A 12,713-nucleotide genomic window follows, 5' to 3' on the forward strand; every position below is an offset into this window, starting at 1 on the left:
TTCAGACTCAGCTTGTCTTGGGTCTGTGCCCTTCTGTTGTATTTCGCTATCAGCTGCCGTCTCTATGCTCTTAATTCGTTCTTCAGAACAATTTATGACTATCTGCCGCTAGGTGGCGGTAGCGCTCTTCAACTGAGCTCTTTACTCCATGTTGCAGGATATTACAGGGTTGGGCTCACCTTCGTCCTGCAGCAAAGCGCCTCTGTTAATGTTTCCCGCCTCACCGCTTTGTTTATAAATGTTTTGTAAATCGTTTTCATGTAGCTGCAGTTTAGATGGGAGCTGGTATATCATGCTGGTACGCTGAGGCGCTCTTCGCACAGAAATGATCACGGTGCGGCTCCGGAATGAATTAGAATCCTGTGGCGCCACCGTGTCCTCTGTGTCCTCCGTGTTAGAGCGCCCCCTTCTAGTAGAAGATTTTGGTGCCAGACCTTCCCCGCTCCGTTGCGACTACTGCCTCGGATATTACATGCAAACGTTCTGTCGTAATCCTCTCTTTATAATCGCCTACACGCACGTGTGCGATCTACACTAATATAATAGATCTAAACAAACACTACATCGGTCAATATCATTCATATCTTAGTTATGTGTCATAAGGAAATACATTAATACTTAACTGCTGCCTGAGCAGCAAAGAAAGAGGAAGGACAAGGCAAGGAAGAGAAGGTTATGGACTAGCAGAGAGAGAGGATTGGCTAGATCTATCACGTGTTTCAAGTTGACATATAAAAAATGGACTACAAAAAAGGACCTTTTTTGGGAAATGTAGTTCTTTTTATTTGTGTTGACATTTTTAGATATATTGTTGATGTTATAATGCTGCTCCAATTTTAAAGTAGAGAAAGAAGAGCATAATCAGAGCCTCTGTTCTTGACATAGAATCATATTTTCCGCACCCCCAGACACCTGGCAGAGATAAGGCATGCAAAAAGTCATCCTGACCAATGAAGATTCCCCCTGCTACAGCAGGGAGCTCTTGTTTCTATTTAAGACAAGGAGGCGAGCATTATGCTTCATCTTCCATTTATTCTACTCTCCAGCAGTTTCAACAAATAACATTTTCAATCTTTTCATTGAAATAACTTTAAAAAAAAAATGTTTTTAAACTACATGTCCTATCAGTCTTAGCTCCCTGTAACTCTAGTGTCCTGGTCACGTGATCTAGTCCTTCCTCTTCCTGAGCTCTTCCCCTTCTTTACTGCTTCCAACTGCAATCCAAACTGGAACTGGGCTGCTGATTGGCCAACATAGTCTCTGAACTTTGATTATTCAGTGGAGTCGATCTCTCACATTCCAACTTGCTACTTCAGACTTGACTCGCTTACTTCCAGATTAAACTCATCCATTCTTCTTTTGTTCTCCTAATGACAGAAACAACAGAATATGATTAGGGCGGCGGATACACACCCTATTCAGGGAGGGATACATTAAAGTCATCTTGAAATACAATGCACAGATTCATCTATCATTACTCTTCCCTTCACCCGTGTATCTAGGGTGGGAATTTAATGCTCGCCCCCTTGTCTTTAATAGAATCAAGAGCTACCTGTGCTATATTGGATGTTCTTGCATGTAGGGATACGTAATCGTGGAGGAGTCTGTTTTTGTCCTCCTGGCCAGATTGAACGTCACTCTGTCTGGTCCATATATTTCTCTATTCACTTCTAGTGCTTTGACATCTTCTACTCTCCTAAATGGTACCATACATAACAGCATTGCTAATTTTCCAGACAGTCTTTCCAATGACAGGTATCTGTTACTGGGCCATTCTGCTAGTAATTCCAGCACTACCGCTACTTCCCATAAGGACTCGTATCTCGGTTGTGGCGGTTTCCTAAATCTTATTCCTCTTAAAAGTCGTATTACTGCCACGTTCTCTCCTACTGGCACTCCTTCTATGTGTGTGTGGCCTCCTGATATTGCGGACCTACACACCCCTATTGTTCTATAGGCCTTCCCATCTTGTAGGAGGTCCGCTAAAAAGTTCAATATCTCTACTAAGGGGGCAGAAACGGGATGAAGACTTCTGCTTCTTCACCACATCTGTTCCGTGCTGCGTCGTAGCTCCTTCTAGTTGAAGGGGCTCATGACTCAGCGATGAGGCTTGCAGCCTGCGCCGAAATTCCTGGGAGGTTCCAGCGTCTCCTGCTATCTTGCACACTATCAGCGGCAGAGTCCCCTTCACTCTGAGGGTGAAATGACCCAACTGGGTCCGTGAGAAGGTTCTCTCCTCGGGGTAGGACTCTCGGGTAATCTGTTACTAGCTCCATGAGCGCTGGAAGACATACTTGCGATTTCCATATCGGCATTTCTACAATCAGAGTGGTTGCTTCTCTGCGTACTTTTGACAGTACCCTGCTCAACATCATGAATGGTGGGAATGCGTAGAGTATCTATCCTCTCTAATCTTGCAGGAAGGCATCTACTCCCGCTGCTGCTGGGTCCAGCCTCCAACTGAAAAATCCTTCTTTCTGGGCATTCAGTCTGGACGCAAACAGGTCTGTGTGAACTGGTCTCCAGTGCTCTTCTATCTGTCGAAAGATCTCTCTGTCCAGCATCCAGTCGCTGGAGTCCGTTAGATGTCTGGAGTTCCATCTGCTAATACAGTCAGCGAGCCTGGTAGGTAGTCCGCTACTACAGAGGTTCCCGACTCTAGGCAGGAGTGCCAGAAGTCCTTGGCTATCTCCGCTAACAATTTGGACTTCGTCCCTCCTAAGTGATTGATGTATCTGACTGCTGAAATGTTGCCCATCCGCAACATAATCCATGAATTCACTTTGTCTTTCGTAAAAGCCCTGATCGCAAATGATCCGGCTAACAGTTCTAGACAGTTGATGTGCAGTCTGAGTTCCTCTGCACTCGACCTGCCTCCTGTTTGGAGTTCTCCGCACCGGGCTCTCCAGCCTGCTCTGCTGGCGTCTGATTCTATTACTATGTCGGGCCGGTCGCCAAAACTGGCCCTCCCATTCCATGGCTCCATGTTCTGTAACAACCACTCCAGTTCTGTCCTGGACTCCTGATCTAGGGGCAGCAGCTGGTGGTAGCATAGGCCTTGCTAAATGTGTCTTATCTTCAGTCGTTGGAGGGCTCGGTAGTACAGTGGCCCTGGGAATATCGCCTGAATCGACGCTGCCAGCAGGCCAACTACATGCGCTATTGTTTGCAGCGAGATAACTGTTCTGCTGAGACAGATTCTTATTTCTCTTTTTATATCCCTTATCTTTCTGTTTGGAAGTTCTAGCATTGCCGTCCTGGTGTCTATGACGAAACTTAGGAACTCCCCCTCTTTGCTGGTCTCATCTCTGACTTCTCTCGATTCACTAGGAACCCGAGGCAAGACAAGAAGTTTGCCACCCAGTTGGTCTGGTAGAGGAGCGTATCTCTGCTGTTTGACATTAGCAGGCCATCGTTGTGTAGCCTTGATCTTTCCTGAGTGGATTCCTGCCACTATAATTCCCACTCAGATCTACTCCTCTTTTGAATGCCTCGTCTGCAGGCTCTCAATCTCTCCTAGCCACTCTCTTACTGTTGCCACTCTCTACTGGCCCCCTGGTCAAATCACCTCTTTTCTCTCTGAGTGGGCTGACCTCTCCTCCTCTCTCCTGGCCTCAACCACTCAACTCCTCCTTCTTGGTGACTTCAACATTCACCTTGATTCTCCCTGTCCCTCAACGTTGCTCTTTCGCGACCTCTGCGATTCCCTCTCCCTCTCTATCCTCCCCTCTGGCCCAACGCACTCTGCAGGGCACACACTTGATGTCTTGATCTCCTCTAGCCTCCCCTATCTATCCCTCTCTCCACTCCCCTCTCCTGGAGTGACCACTACCTCCTCTCATCTCTCTCTCTCTCTCTTCCCCCCAAGCCAAGCCTACCCCAACACTACCACCTACTTTCCTGGACATCCGGGCCATGAAGCTTGTGTCAGTCGAGGCTTTTGCTTCCCCCTTCTCCCTACCCCCTCTTCCTCTGGCTGACTCACACCCTGACACAGCCCTGTCTTCTCTCTATTCTTCTATTTCTGATACTCTTGATGTTCTTGCCCCTATCATGAGGATCCGCCTGAAGTCCAAAGCCAAGTGCAATTCCTGGTATGACCTAGCTACACTTAAACATAGGTGTAGGGTGGCTGAGAGAAAATGGAGGGATTCCTGCTCATCCTCTGACAAACTGGCCTGTCACCTACTCCAAAGGCAATACCGTCTCTCTGTCCGTACCAGGAAGAGAGTCCACATTCAAGCCTGTGTCTCTGCGGAATCTAACAGCTTGGCCGAACTCTTTAAAATTTGTAAGGAGCTTGCCAACCCTGCTGCAGTCTCTACCACTCCCCTTGCCTCTCAGGCTCTTTGCAATGCCCTGCTCTCACACTTTATCTCAAAAACCCAGGACATACTGTCCACACTCTCCTCCACTCCCTCTCCTCTCCTCTATCCGTCGGTACTCACTGACCCTCCTCCAGCCACCCCCCCCACCCTCCTTCTCTTCCTTTCCTCTCTTCTTCCCTGATGAGGTCGCTAGACAAGTCCGATCTATGAAATCCTTGTCCAAACAGGTTCATTCCTGTTCCTCTAAAGCTCTCAAGGACCACATTGATACCCTTGCTCCGGTCCTTGCCGACTTCTGCAACCACTCCTTTGCCTCAGGATCCTTCTCCTCCCCTCTTCAGCACTCCCTTGTGCATCCTCTCCTCAAGAAACCCACAGCGGATCCCTCTTGTCCGGCCAACTATCGCCCAATTTCCATTACCCCCTTCTTAGGCAAACTCCTTGAAAAGCAGGCCATCTCTCAGCTAAACCTTCATTCTGATTCTGTTGGCTGTCTCCATGACCATCAGTCTGGCTTCAGATCTGGCAGAAGCACAGAAACTGCTCTCCTGATCATCCGTGGAGATCTGCTTTACAACCTTGACTCTAGCATTCCCTCTGTTCTCATCCTACTTCATCTCACCTCTGCCTTCGACACGGTCAACCATACCATTCTGCTCAACCATCTCCGGGATAACTTGGGCATCACCGATCAGGCTCTGGCCTGGCTGACCTCTTTCCTCTCTGATCGACCCTCCAAGGTCCAACTTGGGTCCTTCCTATCATCTATCTTCCTCTCCACCTGTGGTGTTCCCCAGGGGTCTAACCTCTCGCCCTGGCTTTTCAACCAATACCTGGAAACTCTCGCCCGCTGTATTGCCATTTTCTGCTCAAACTTCCAGTGCTACGCAGACACTCAACTCATTTTCAGGCTGCCCTCAGCCACCTCCTCCACCTCTCTCATCACTGATTGCCTAACTGCCATTCAAGATTGGTGTGCCGCCAACGATCTTTGTCTTAATGCCAGCAAGACAGAGATCCTACTCATTGGCACACCATCCCCTTCCTTTCCCCTCACTCTCTGGCCGGCCTCCCTTGGCCCTCCTCCTATCCCCACCTGCGAGGCCAAGAACATTGGTTCACCTTTGATCCCACACTTTCATTCTCCGCCAACATCACTGATGTATCAAAAAAGTCAAACAACCTACTGCACCTCCTCAGAGGTATTCTTCCTTTCCTCTCATTCCCCCAGAAGCTCACTGTCTCCCAAGCTCTGGTTCTCTCTAAGTTGGACTATTGAAACAGCCTCTTTCTTAATCTACCTGCATCTACTCTCTGCCCTTTACAACTTATCCAGAACAGGACTGCGAGACTTGTCCTTGGCCTCAAGACCTGGGATCATATCTCTCCAGCTCTGAAATCTCTCCATTGGCTCCCAGTGGTTGCAAGGATTAAATTCTGCATTGTCCACAAGGCTTTCTGGGGCCTGGGTCCAACATACCTTCAGCTATCCCTATGCAAATACCTCCCATCTCGAGCACTCCGCTCCTCTACCTCTGACTCCCTCAGGGTCACTCGTTTCTCAAAGAAACAAGCTGGGGTATATCTCTGTCTTCGGCTGGGGCCTCCCTCTGGAACAGCCTCCCTGCCACTCTTAAACTTGAGGAGAACCATCTCCGGTTCCGGAAGCACCTCAAAGCCTTCCTCTTTGCTTCTGCTTTCTCCTCTCCTCTCCCCTGTTAATTCTACTCTCCCTCGGCACCATGCACCTGGCCACCCTCTGTCCTCTGGGTCCAGGTACCTGCTCATCTTGCCACCCTCATGCACTGCCTCCGGGCCACCCCCTCCACTGGGGTCTGTATCTGTACCCATACAGCCCTCCCCTTTTCTTCCTGCACTTTCAGACCTACATGGCCTGCTGCCATAAAGCCAGCACTTGCCACTTGCTGGCTGCACTCCCATTGTTTGTTGCCTTTTTATTTATTATTTTATTATTATTTTTGTTTTTTCCTTCTCACTCCACACTCTCCTTTTGTTCCCCCTTCCATGCACTTCTCCCCCTTCCACCTCTACCCTGCACTTGCACGTTCTCAATGTCACTGGGCCTAGTAAGATCAATGTTTTTGTTCTCCCCTGTTCCCCTTCCCTTGCCTTGTCGCGCTCTGAAACACTTGTGTATGAGCGCAATAGAAATAAAATATCAATATCAATATTGTCTAGGTAGATAATGATTCGGATCCCTTTCTCCCTGATCGCTGCCGCTACTGGCTTCATAAGTTTTGTAAACGCCCATGGCGCTGAAGCTAGTCTGAATGGCATTGCGGCAAATTCCCATAATTGCATGTCCCAGTCGAACGCTAGGAAGGGGCGGTAATCTTCTTGTACTGGTATCGTCAGATAGGCATTTTTCAGATCTATCCTCGCTAGCGAGTCGCCCTGCCGTAGCGTGTCTCTGAGCTGATGTGTGCCCTCCATCTTGAAATGGTTGTAGACCACCCAGCTGTTCATGTCTTTCAAATTGATCACTGGTCTCACCTTGTCTTTCCTGTGGACCAGAAACGTATTGCTTATAAATCTCGGCTTTGCTAGGCACGGTTCGATAGCTCACTTTTCTGCTAGGCTCTGCATCTAGCAAGTCTTTCTCTGCTAGCGCCAAAACTATTGGGCGAGGGGTTTGGTGCTGAGATGGGGTCTGCATAAACTCTATGCGCAAGCCTTTGGCTGTCTGCAAAACCCAAGCATCGCTGGAAAGCGCATGCCAGTTCTCCCAGAACTTTGCTGTCTCCCCCCCTACTGGCGGATAACTGAAAACTCTCACCTGTGGGGAAGTTCTGTACTGTTCCCTGGCTTCTGCTTCGCCTCCCTCTAGGAAAATGGCCTCTTGACAGGAAGAAAGTATCCGGTTGTCAATTTTCCCAGTACTGGGCTCTGTTGGCTTGAGGCCTTCTGGATGTCTGGTATCGACCGGTCGCTCGGCCTCTATACCGACCGGTCCTGCCAAAAACTCTTCCGGGGACGATCTTCTTTATGGAGGCCTGAGCCTTCTCCAGGGAGGTATAGGTCCCTACAAACCTCCCCATTTCCTTCCCGAAGGTCTCGCCGAATAACATCCCTTGCGCTGCTTCGTGTGCCTCTTACGATGACAGGTCTCCCAGTTTAGGATCTATCTTGAGCAACAGCCCTCATCTGCACTCGGATGATATTGCACAGTTGGCGTTTCCTAAAATGCATACCGCCCTCCGTGCCCAGTTTGCTAGCACTTCTGGGTCTACTTCTTCTCCTGTGTCTTTCACTCGCTCAGACAAATCCATGATTTTAGCCATAATGCATTATGCCTGCCTCCGTCTTGACATAGAATCAAATGATTAGTCAGATTAATTTCTTCCCAAACCAGTCCTTCTTTCATGGTTGCAGTACATTTTATACTTTCAGAGTCTATGTTTTACATCTGACCCTCCACAGTACAAAATGAAGGCATCTATACCTAGATAAATCCACTTTTTATGAACCCTGTTAAGCCCTTCCTCTTATGCTGGATAGCCCTGCGATCGGGGAAAACTTGGATCATCTCGGATCATCCGATCCCCTTAAAAGGGTCTTTCGAGATTTAGCAAGAGTTCTTTGCTAAAGTTAGCTATCGCCTTTCCCTCAGGAGTTTTGCTGCCATTCAGTCCCAGGGTTGGAAGCCTGACTGTGACTGAAGAAGATGTAACATCAGAATGGTGAACAGCCTCCAGGAAGGCGCATACTGTATCCCTCAGATCCTTCTTCTCATCATATGTAGGCAATCCCAGCATATGCATATTGTAAGCCATGGAGACATTGTCATGTTTCTTGGATATCCCTTCAAGGTGCTTAATAGACACAATGGCGCATTCTCAGAATTTCAGATAATCGGAGTGACCATCTTCTTTCTCTTTGACCTTGACTCCTAGTGTGTCGACCCTCTTGGACACCCACTGGAGCTCAGCAATTTTAGTCATGGCGTGCAGTTTACAGTGAACCTATATCAGCAGGGACTCGCCCCAACTCAGTGTAGAAGGCTTGAGACATTCCGGGTAGACTCACCCATGACATGTTCCCCCACCATGGAGGAGGTCCTGGAGCAAAGAGGGAGTTAGGTTTCTGTTTGCTTTGCTGTCTTTAGGTGCCATACTGATCACTACATGCCCATCAAATAAAAGTACATCACAGGTCAACAGATTCCCTCTATGCCAATGGATGAAGGTATCTCTCAAGAAAGCCAAACACCTTAGATCCATAACCCTTTGGTCCACATTCACACATGTACAAAAGGTCTGGAGCAGTCGTAAGAACAGAGCACCTTTCTGCACATCCATTCAAAGTGTGTAAGTCGAGAGCTAACGAACCTCCCAATCCCCCACAAAGCCACCTAGATTGGGCACTTTCCTGGACTTCCCTCAGCTAAAGCTGGTTTCCCTGTTTTAGGATCAGCTCAGTGGTGCCAGTACACCATCAAATACGGATCAAGATCTAACATCGCACTGCAGTACTTCCCAGGTGTCGCACAGACATGCGCACCACTCATGGTCATCCAGCCCTGGTAAAATAGAGTTCCCATCTTGGTCCACCTTTGGTGCTGTCTTGGAGATCAGGCCACCTGAGACAATGCGCCACAATAATAGGTATGGAGAGAAATCACAGGAATGATGAAAACAGCACTGCAATTGCCGACTCAAATGTGACATGCAGAGTTACCTTTATACCGTTGTTGTGCAAGGAAATAAGCCCCTAGAAGGTAGCCTGCACTGAAGTATCAAAGAGTGAGAGCCATCTAAGACCCTGACAAGCTCTGTTCCCCAGGCATCACATTTGAGAGCTGTGGCTCAGTCAAGCGTCTGAACCCATCGCAATTTATATAGGGGACTCTGCGACCCAGGAAAGCCAGCCTACCAGCTTCTTGCTGCCAGAGCCATGTGCTCCCTAGAGATGATATAGGATGGGTGTTGCATCTAGTTTGGTCCCCCTTTTACAAGCCTGTTGGCCTAGTCTATGAAGATCTGGACTATGGTTATTTCCCATTTCTATATGAGGGCAGTGGAAGGGGCACCAAATCCAAGTACGATTCCTATGAATACAGATCTGAGCACCTAGGCAGGGAAGGCAGAGCCACTCTTGCCACAGGGGTCACTTATGTCTGTGGGCCCCCTTGTGGAAACTAATACCCAATGATCAGGCGGTAAGGCCAATAGACCCTGCTGGCTATGCTGCAGTACCACTGTGTCCTGTATATCAGGAAGCATGAATAGACTGTTGTGCAACGTGCGATGCAACTCCGCAGGATCCCATCTGTCAGCGCACTCTGCCCAGTCTAGCAAGAAGATCTACAGCATGGATGACTACAGCATGGATGACTCCAGCACGTCTGACTCCAGCACGTCTGGAGCCAGCAAAGCAACAGTGGAGCGGTGAGCAGCCAGAGTGTCATCCAGTGTGCATTGTCCCAGATTATGAACCACAAAATACAAGTAAACACAAAGAGGGAATCATAAATAAGAAAATATCTATGTACCATCCAGAAGCCGACAGGGTCATAGACAGGGTGATAAGGGAAGTTTGCATGGCGACCTCCTCTGGCATGAAATGCAAAGAGACTCTAAAAACCAGTATAACTGTCATGCAGGTCTCTCAATACCCGTCTGTGTCCGACCTGCCTGGGACAGGATGGACTAATACAAGTCGATGAGTAGATGTTGGGGGCGGAAAGGGTGGTGCATCGGTAGCTGTTGTCCAAGAGAGAAATGACAAATGGAGAGATTCTGGAACAGTGAAGGTGAAGGTAGGTACTGGACTTGGTACGCCTGAGGAAATCTAGGCACGTTCTTGTTCTTAAGGGACAGTCTTTGTACTACATTCTGAGAACATGGATTGTTACACATGCCCTAAAAATGGAAAAAGGGTAGGGTGGAGCTACTAATGCACTGCATGTGTCATGTTCATGGGAACATGTGTATGAAAGTCTGTCGAGACTGACGGAAGGGGAGCCGGGTCAGGAAGAGCTATACCACTGTGAAACATTCTTAAAGAAACTTGATATTCATTGCAGTCCCACCCTTGTCACCCCTCTTGTAAAGACGAGCACACCGACAGTTGTGCTTGAAGAACATTTGTTGTAGTTAATAGCAGTGCAGGCAAAACTGCATATCTCGCAGAGGACTCACTGCAACTTCTGCAAATGATCAGGGTGGTATGGTAACTCACTGGCATTCTGACCTGCATTACACAGCAATATTTGTATTTGTATTTGTATTTATTATGTTTATAAAGCGATTTCATCCTAAGTGCTTTACATTATAACAACAGAATACATAGAACATTATAACAGAAGAAGCAATTTACAATGAATCGAACCAATAAAAAACAGTAAGTCGAGCAATTAATCTGTGAGGGGGGTGAGGAAGGGAAGGTGGAGGGGAGAAACAGAAGGGATGTAAGGGTGGAGTGAGGGAGGATGGGGGGGAGGATCATAGGGAAGATTCGAGGGAAGGGGAGAGGATGAGAGGTGGGGAAGGTTTCAAGGAGGGGAATGGAGGAGAGATTTCAGGGAAGTGCAGAAGGAGGAAAAGGTAGGTATAGAGCGGATTGAGAGAGGTAAGTAGTTCCAGTGGAGGGGGGGGGGCTAGGAGCTGAAAGGAGCAGAAACGGAAGGAGGAACTATTATAGAAAAGAGAGGAGAGAGGAGAGATAAGGGGGAGCCAGGTTATGGAGAGATTTAAAGACTAGACAGAGGAAATGAAATTTGAGTTGGGAGTGAAAGGGAAGCCAGCCAAGGGAGCTGTTTTGGAAGCTAACCAATATTCCCAGGAACACTGAACAAGGTACATATTGCTAATGGCAGGGACTGCAGAATGTCACTGTTGCACATCATTTGAGGTTAGGTGAGCTAATTCAAGACTTCCAGAGTTCTCCATCTCTCCTTTCAAGTGAAAATCATATTGCACCCCTCCCATGTACACGAGGTATGATATCACTGCAAATCTCTTTTAATTTGTGGATTATTTCAAAAACATCAATCTGATACTGACTTGTTTTCAGGTCTAAAATAGGTTGCAAAGAACCATCAGCAATTTACGAAATCAAGGGGTACACACTGCATTTCCAATGTTAGTGAAGAAATTCCTCCAAATAATCATCTAAATTATTCTTCTGAACCACAACCAATAATTCTGACACACAAAAGCAGAAAAGTCTTGCTGTCTTTGCCAGGGAAGCTCAACCCCTTGATCATACAGGGAAAAAATGACTTCCATCTACAACAATAGAGATAGATCATCCATGCCCCCTGGATCTTTTCGGACTAAGTGATTTTGCTTGTTCTTCCTTTATCGCCATCTCTCCACCTTAACCCACTCTGTTCACAAACATCATCTCTAATGACTGAGCTTGAGAGGCTTCTGTTCCTAAGAGCATTACAACTTGTTACCCATCAGAGATGGGGGAAGTGTACTAAGGGCAGCCCACTTTACTTTTTTCTATATTTTGCGTTTGAATGAAGTCTCATATTCTGTGTTCATGTTACTATCCCAGGTAGTTTCTTAATGCTTCTCTTTGTTTTCCTGCAACACAGCTGAACCTACAAGATGAAACCTTGCTAAAAGAGGTGCATGAGATGCAAGAACTGGTTGGCTTTGGGAACCCATCGTTCTGAACTGCCTTGCACAAGCCGCAGAGGAATAATGGATAACACTTCACTTGGGACAGATTTTCAGCCAGTGACTTTCTATCAGCCTCCAAAACCACTAACAGGAGGCGGGCACAGGATGACTGCACCATTTTCTTATGCTTGTGTTATCCATATTGAAACAGAAGGGATGCTGTTGGTGGGGTGAATTAAATTAATAACATATGACATTTATATTGTATTTAAAAATAAAATAACAGTCGCTGTTCATGAGATTTTTAAATTCTAGTCTTCCTTAGGTCTCATTTGTTTCATTTGAATTTGTATACTACTAGTGGCTTATTTTTCTGTTTCTGTGTAATCATTCAGTGACAAGGCCTAATATGGTTTGCCAGAGCTCTTAGTTTTGGCTTTTGTATAGTGAAAATGTTTTTTGGTGCCAGGCATTGTCTTCGTTGGCCCGATATTTGCAACATGTGTCAGGAATTGGCATGCTATGTCCAGGTATTACAGCCATTTGCCAAATAGTGGCCTCCTATGCCCTGATAATCATAGCACATGGCATGATTTTCCCTTAAACGTCCAGGCTACACCAGTCTTTGATATCATATGTCCAGCTACTCACACCATGTGCCATATTTTACCTTTTCCCCATTGCTGTCATAGTATATAATTTCACATTATACTACACCACTACCTGGCGAGGGTTTTTTTTGCAGACTTCCAGCCAATTAGAAGGATCAGAACGTGGTCTTTACCACACT

The 12,713-nt window shown here is 47.1% G+C and overlaps 1 protein-coding gene across 3 annotated transcripts in view; it reads left to right on the forward strand.

Annotated features, from left to right (window-relative positions):
• The window catches only part of CFAP70 (cilia and flagella associated protein 70), a 1,359,754-nt gene extending 1,347,535 nt beyond the window's left edge, over nt 1–12,219 (forward strand). For all 3 annotated transcript variants that reach the window (XM_069613256.1, XM_069613257.1, XM_069613258.1), the window contains one exon: nt 11,896–12,219. In XM_069613256.1, the coding sequence (XP_069469357.1) occupies nt 11,896–11,976 (81 nt within the window). In that variant the 3' untranslated portion in view covers nt 11,977–12,219. The remainder of the gene's footprint in view (nt 1–11,895) is intronic.
• The last annotated feature ends 494 nt before the right edge of the window (nt 12,220–12,713 follow it).

This window comes from Ambystoma mexicanum, chromosome 5p (assembly GCF_040938575.1).
Source record: "Ambystoma mexicanum isolate Mex_15411 chromosome 5p, UKY_AmexF1_1, whole genome shotgun sequence".
NCBI classification, from domain to species: Eukaryota; Metazoa; Chordata; class Amphibia; order Caudata; family Ambystomatidae; genus Ambystoma; species Ambystoma mexicanum.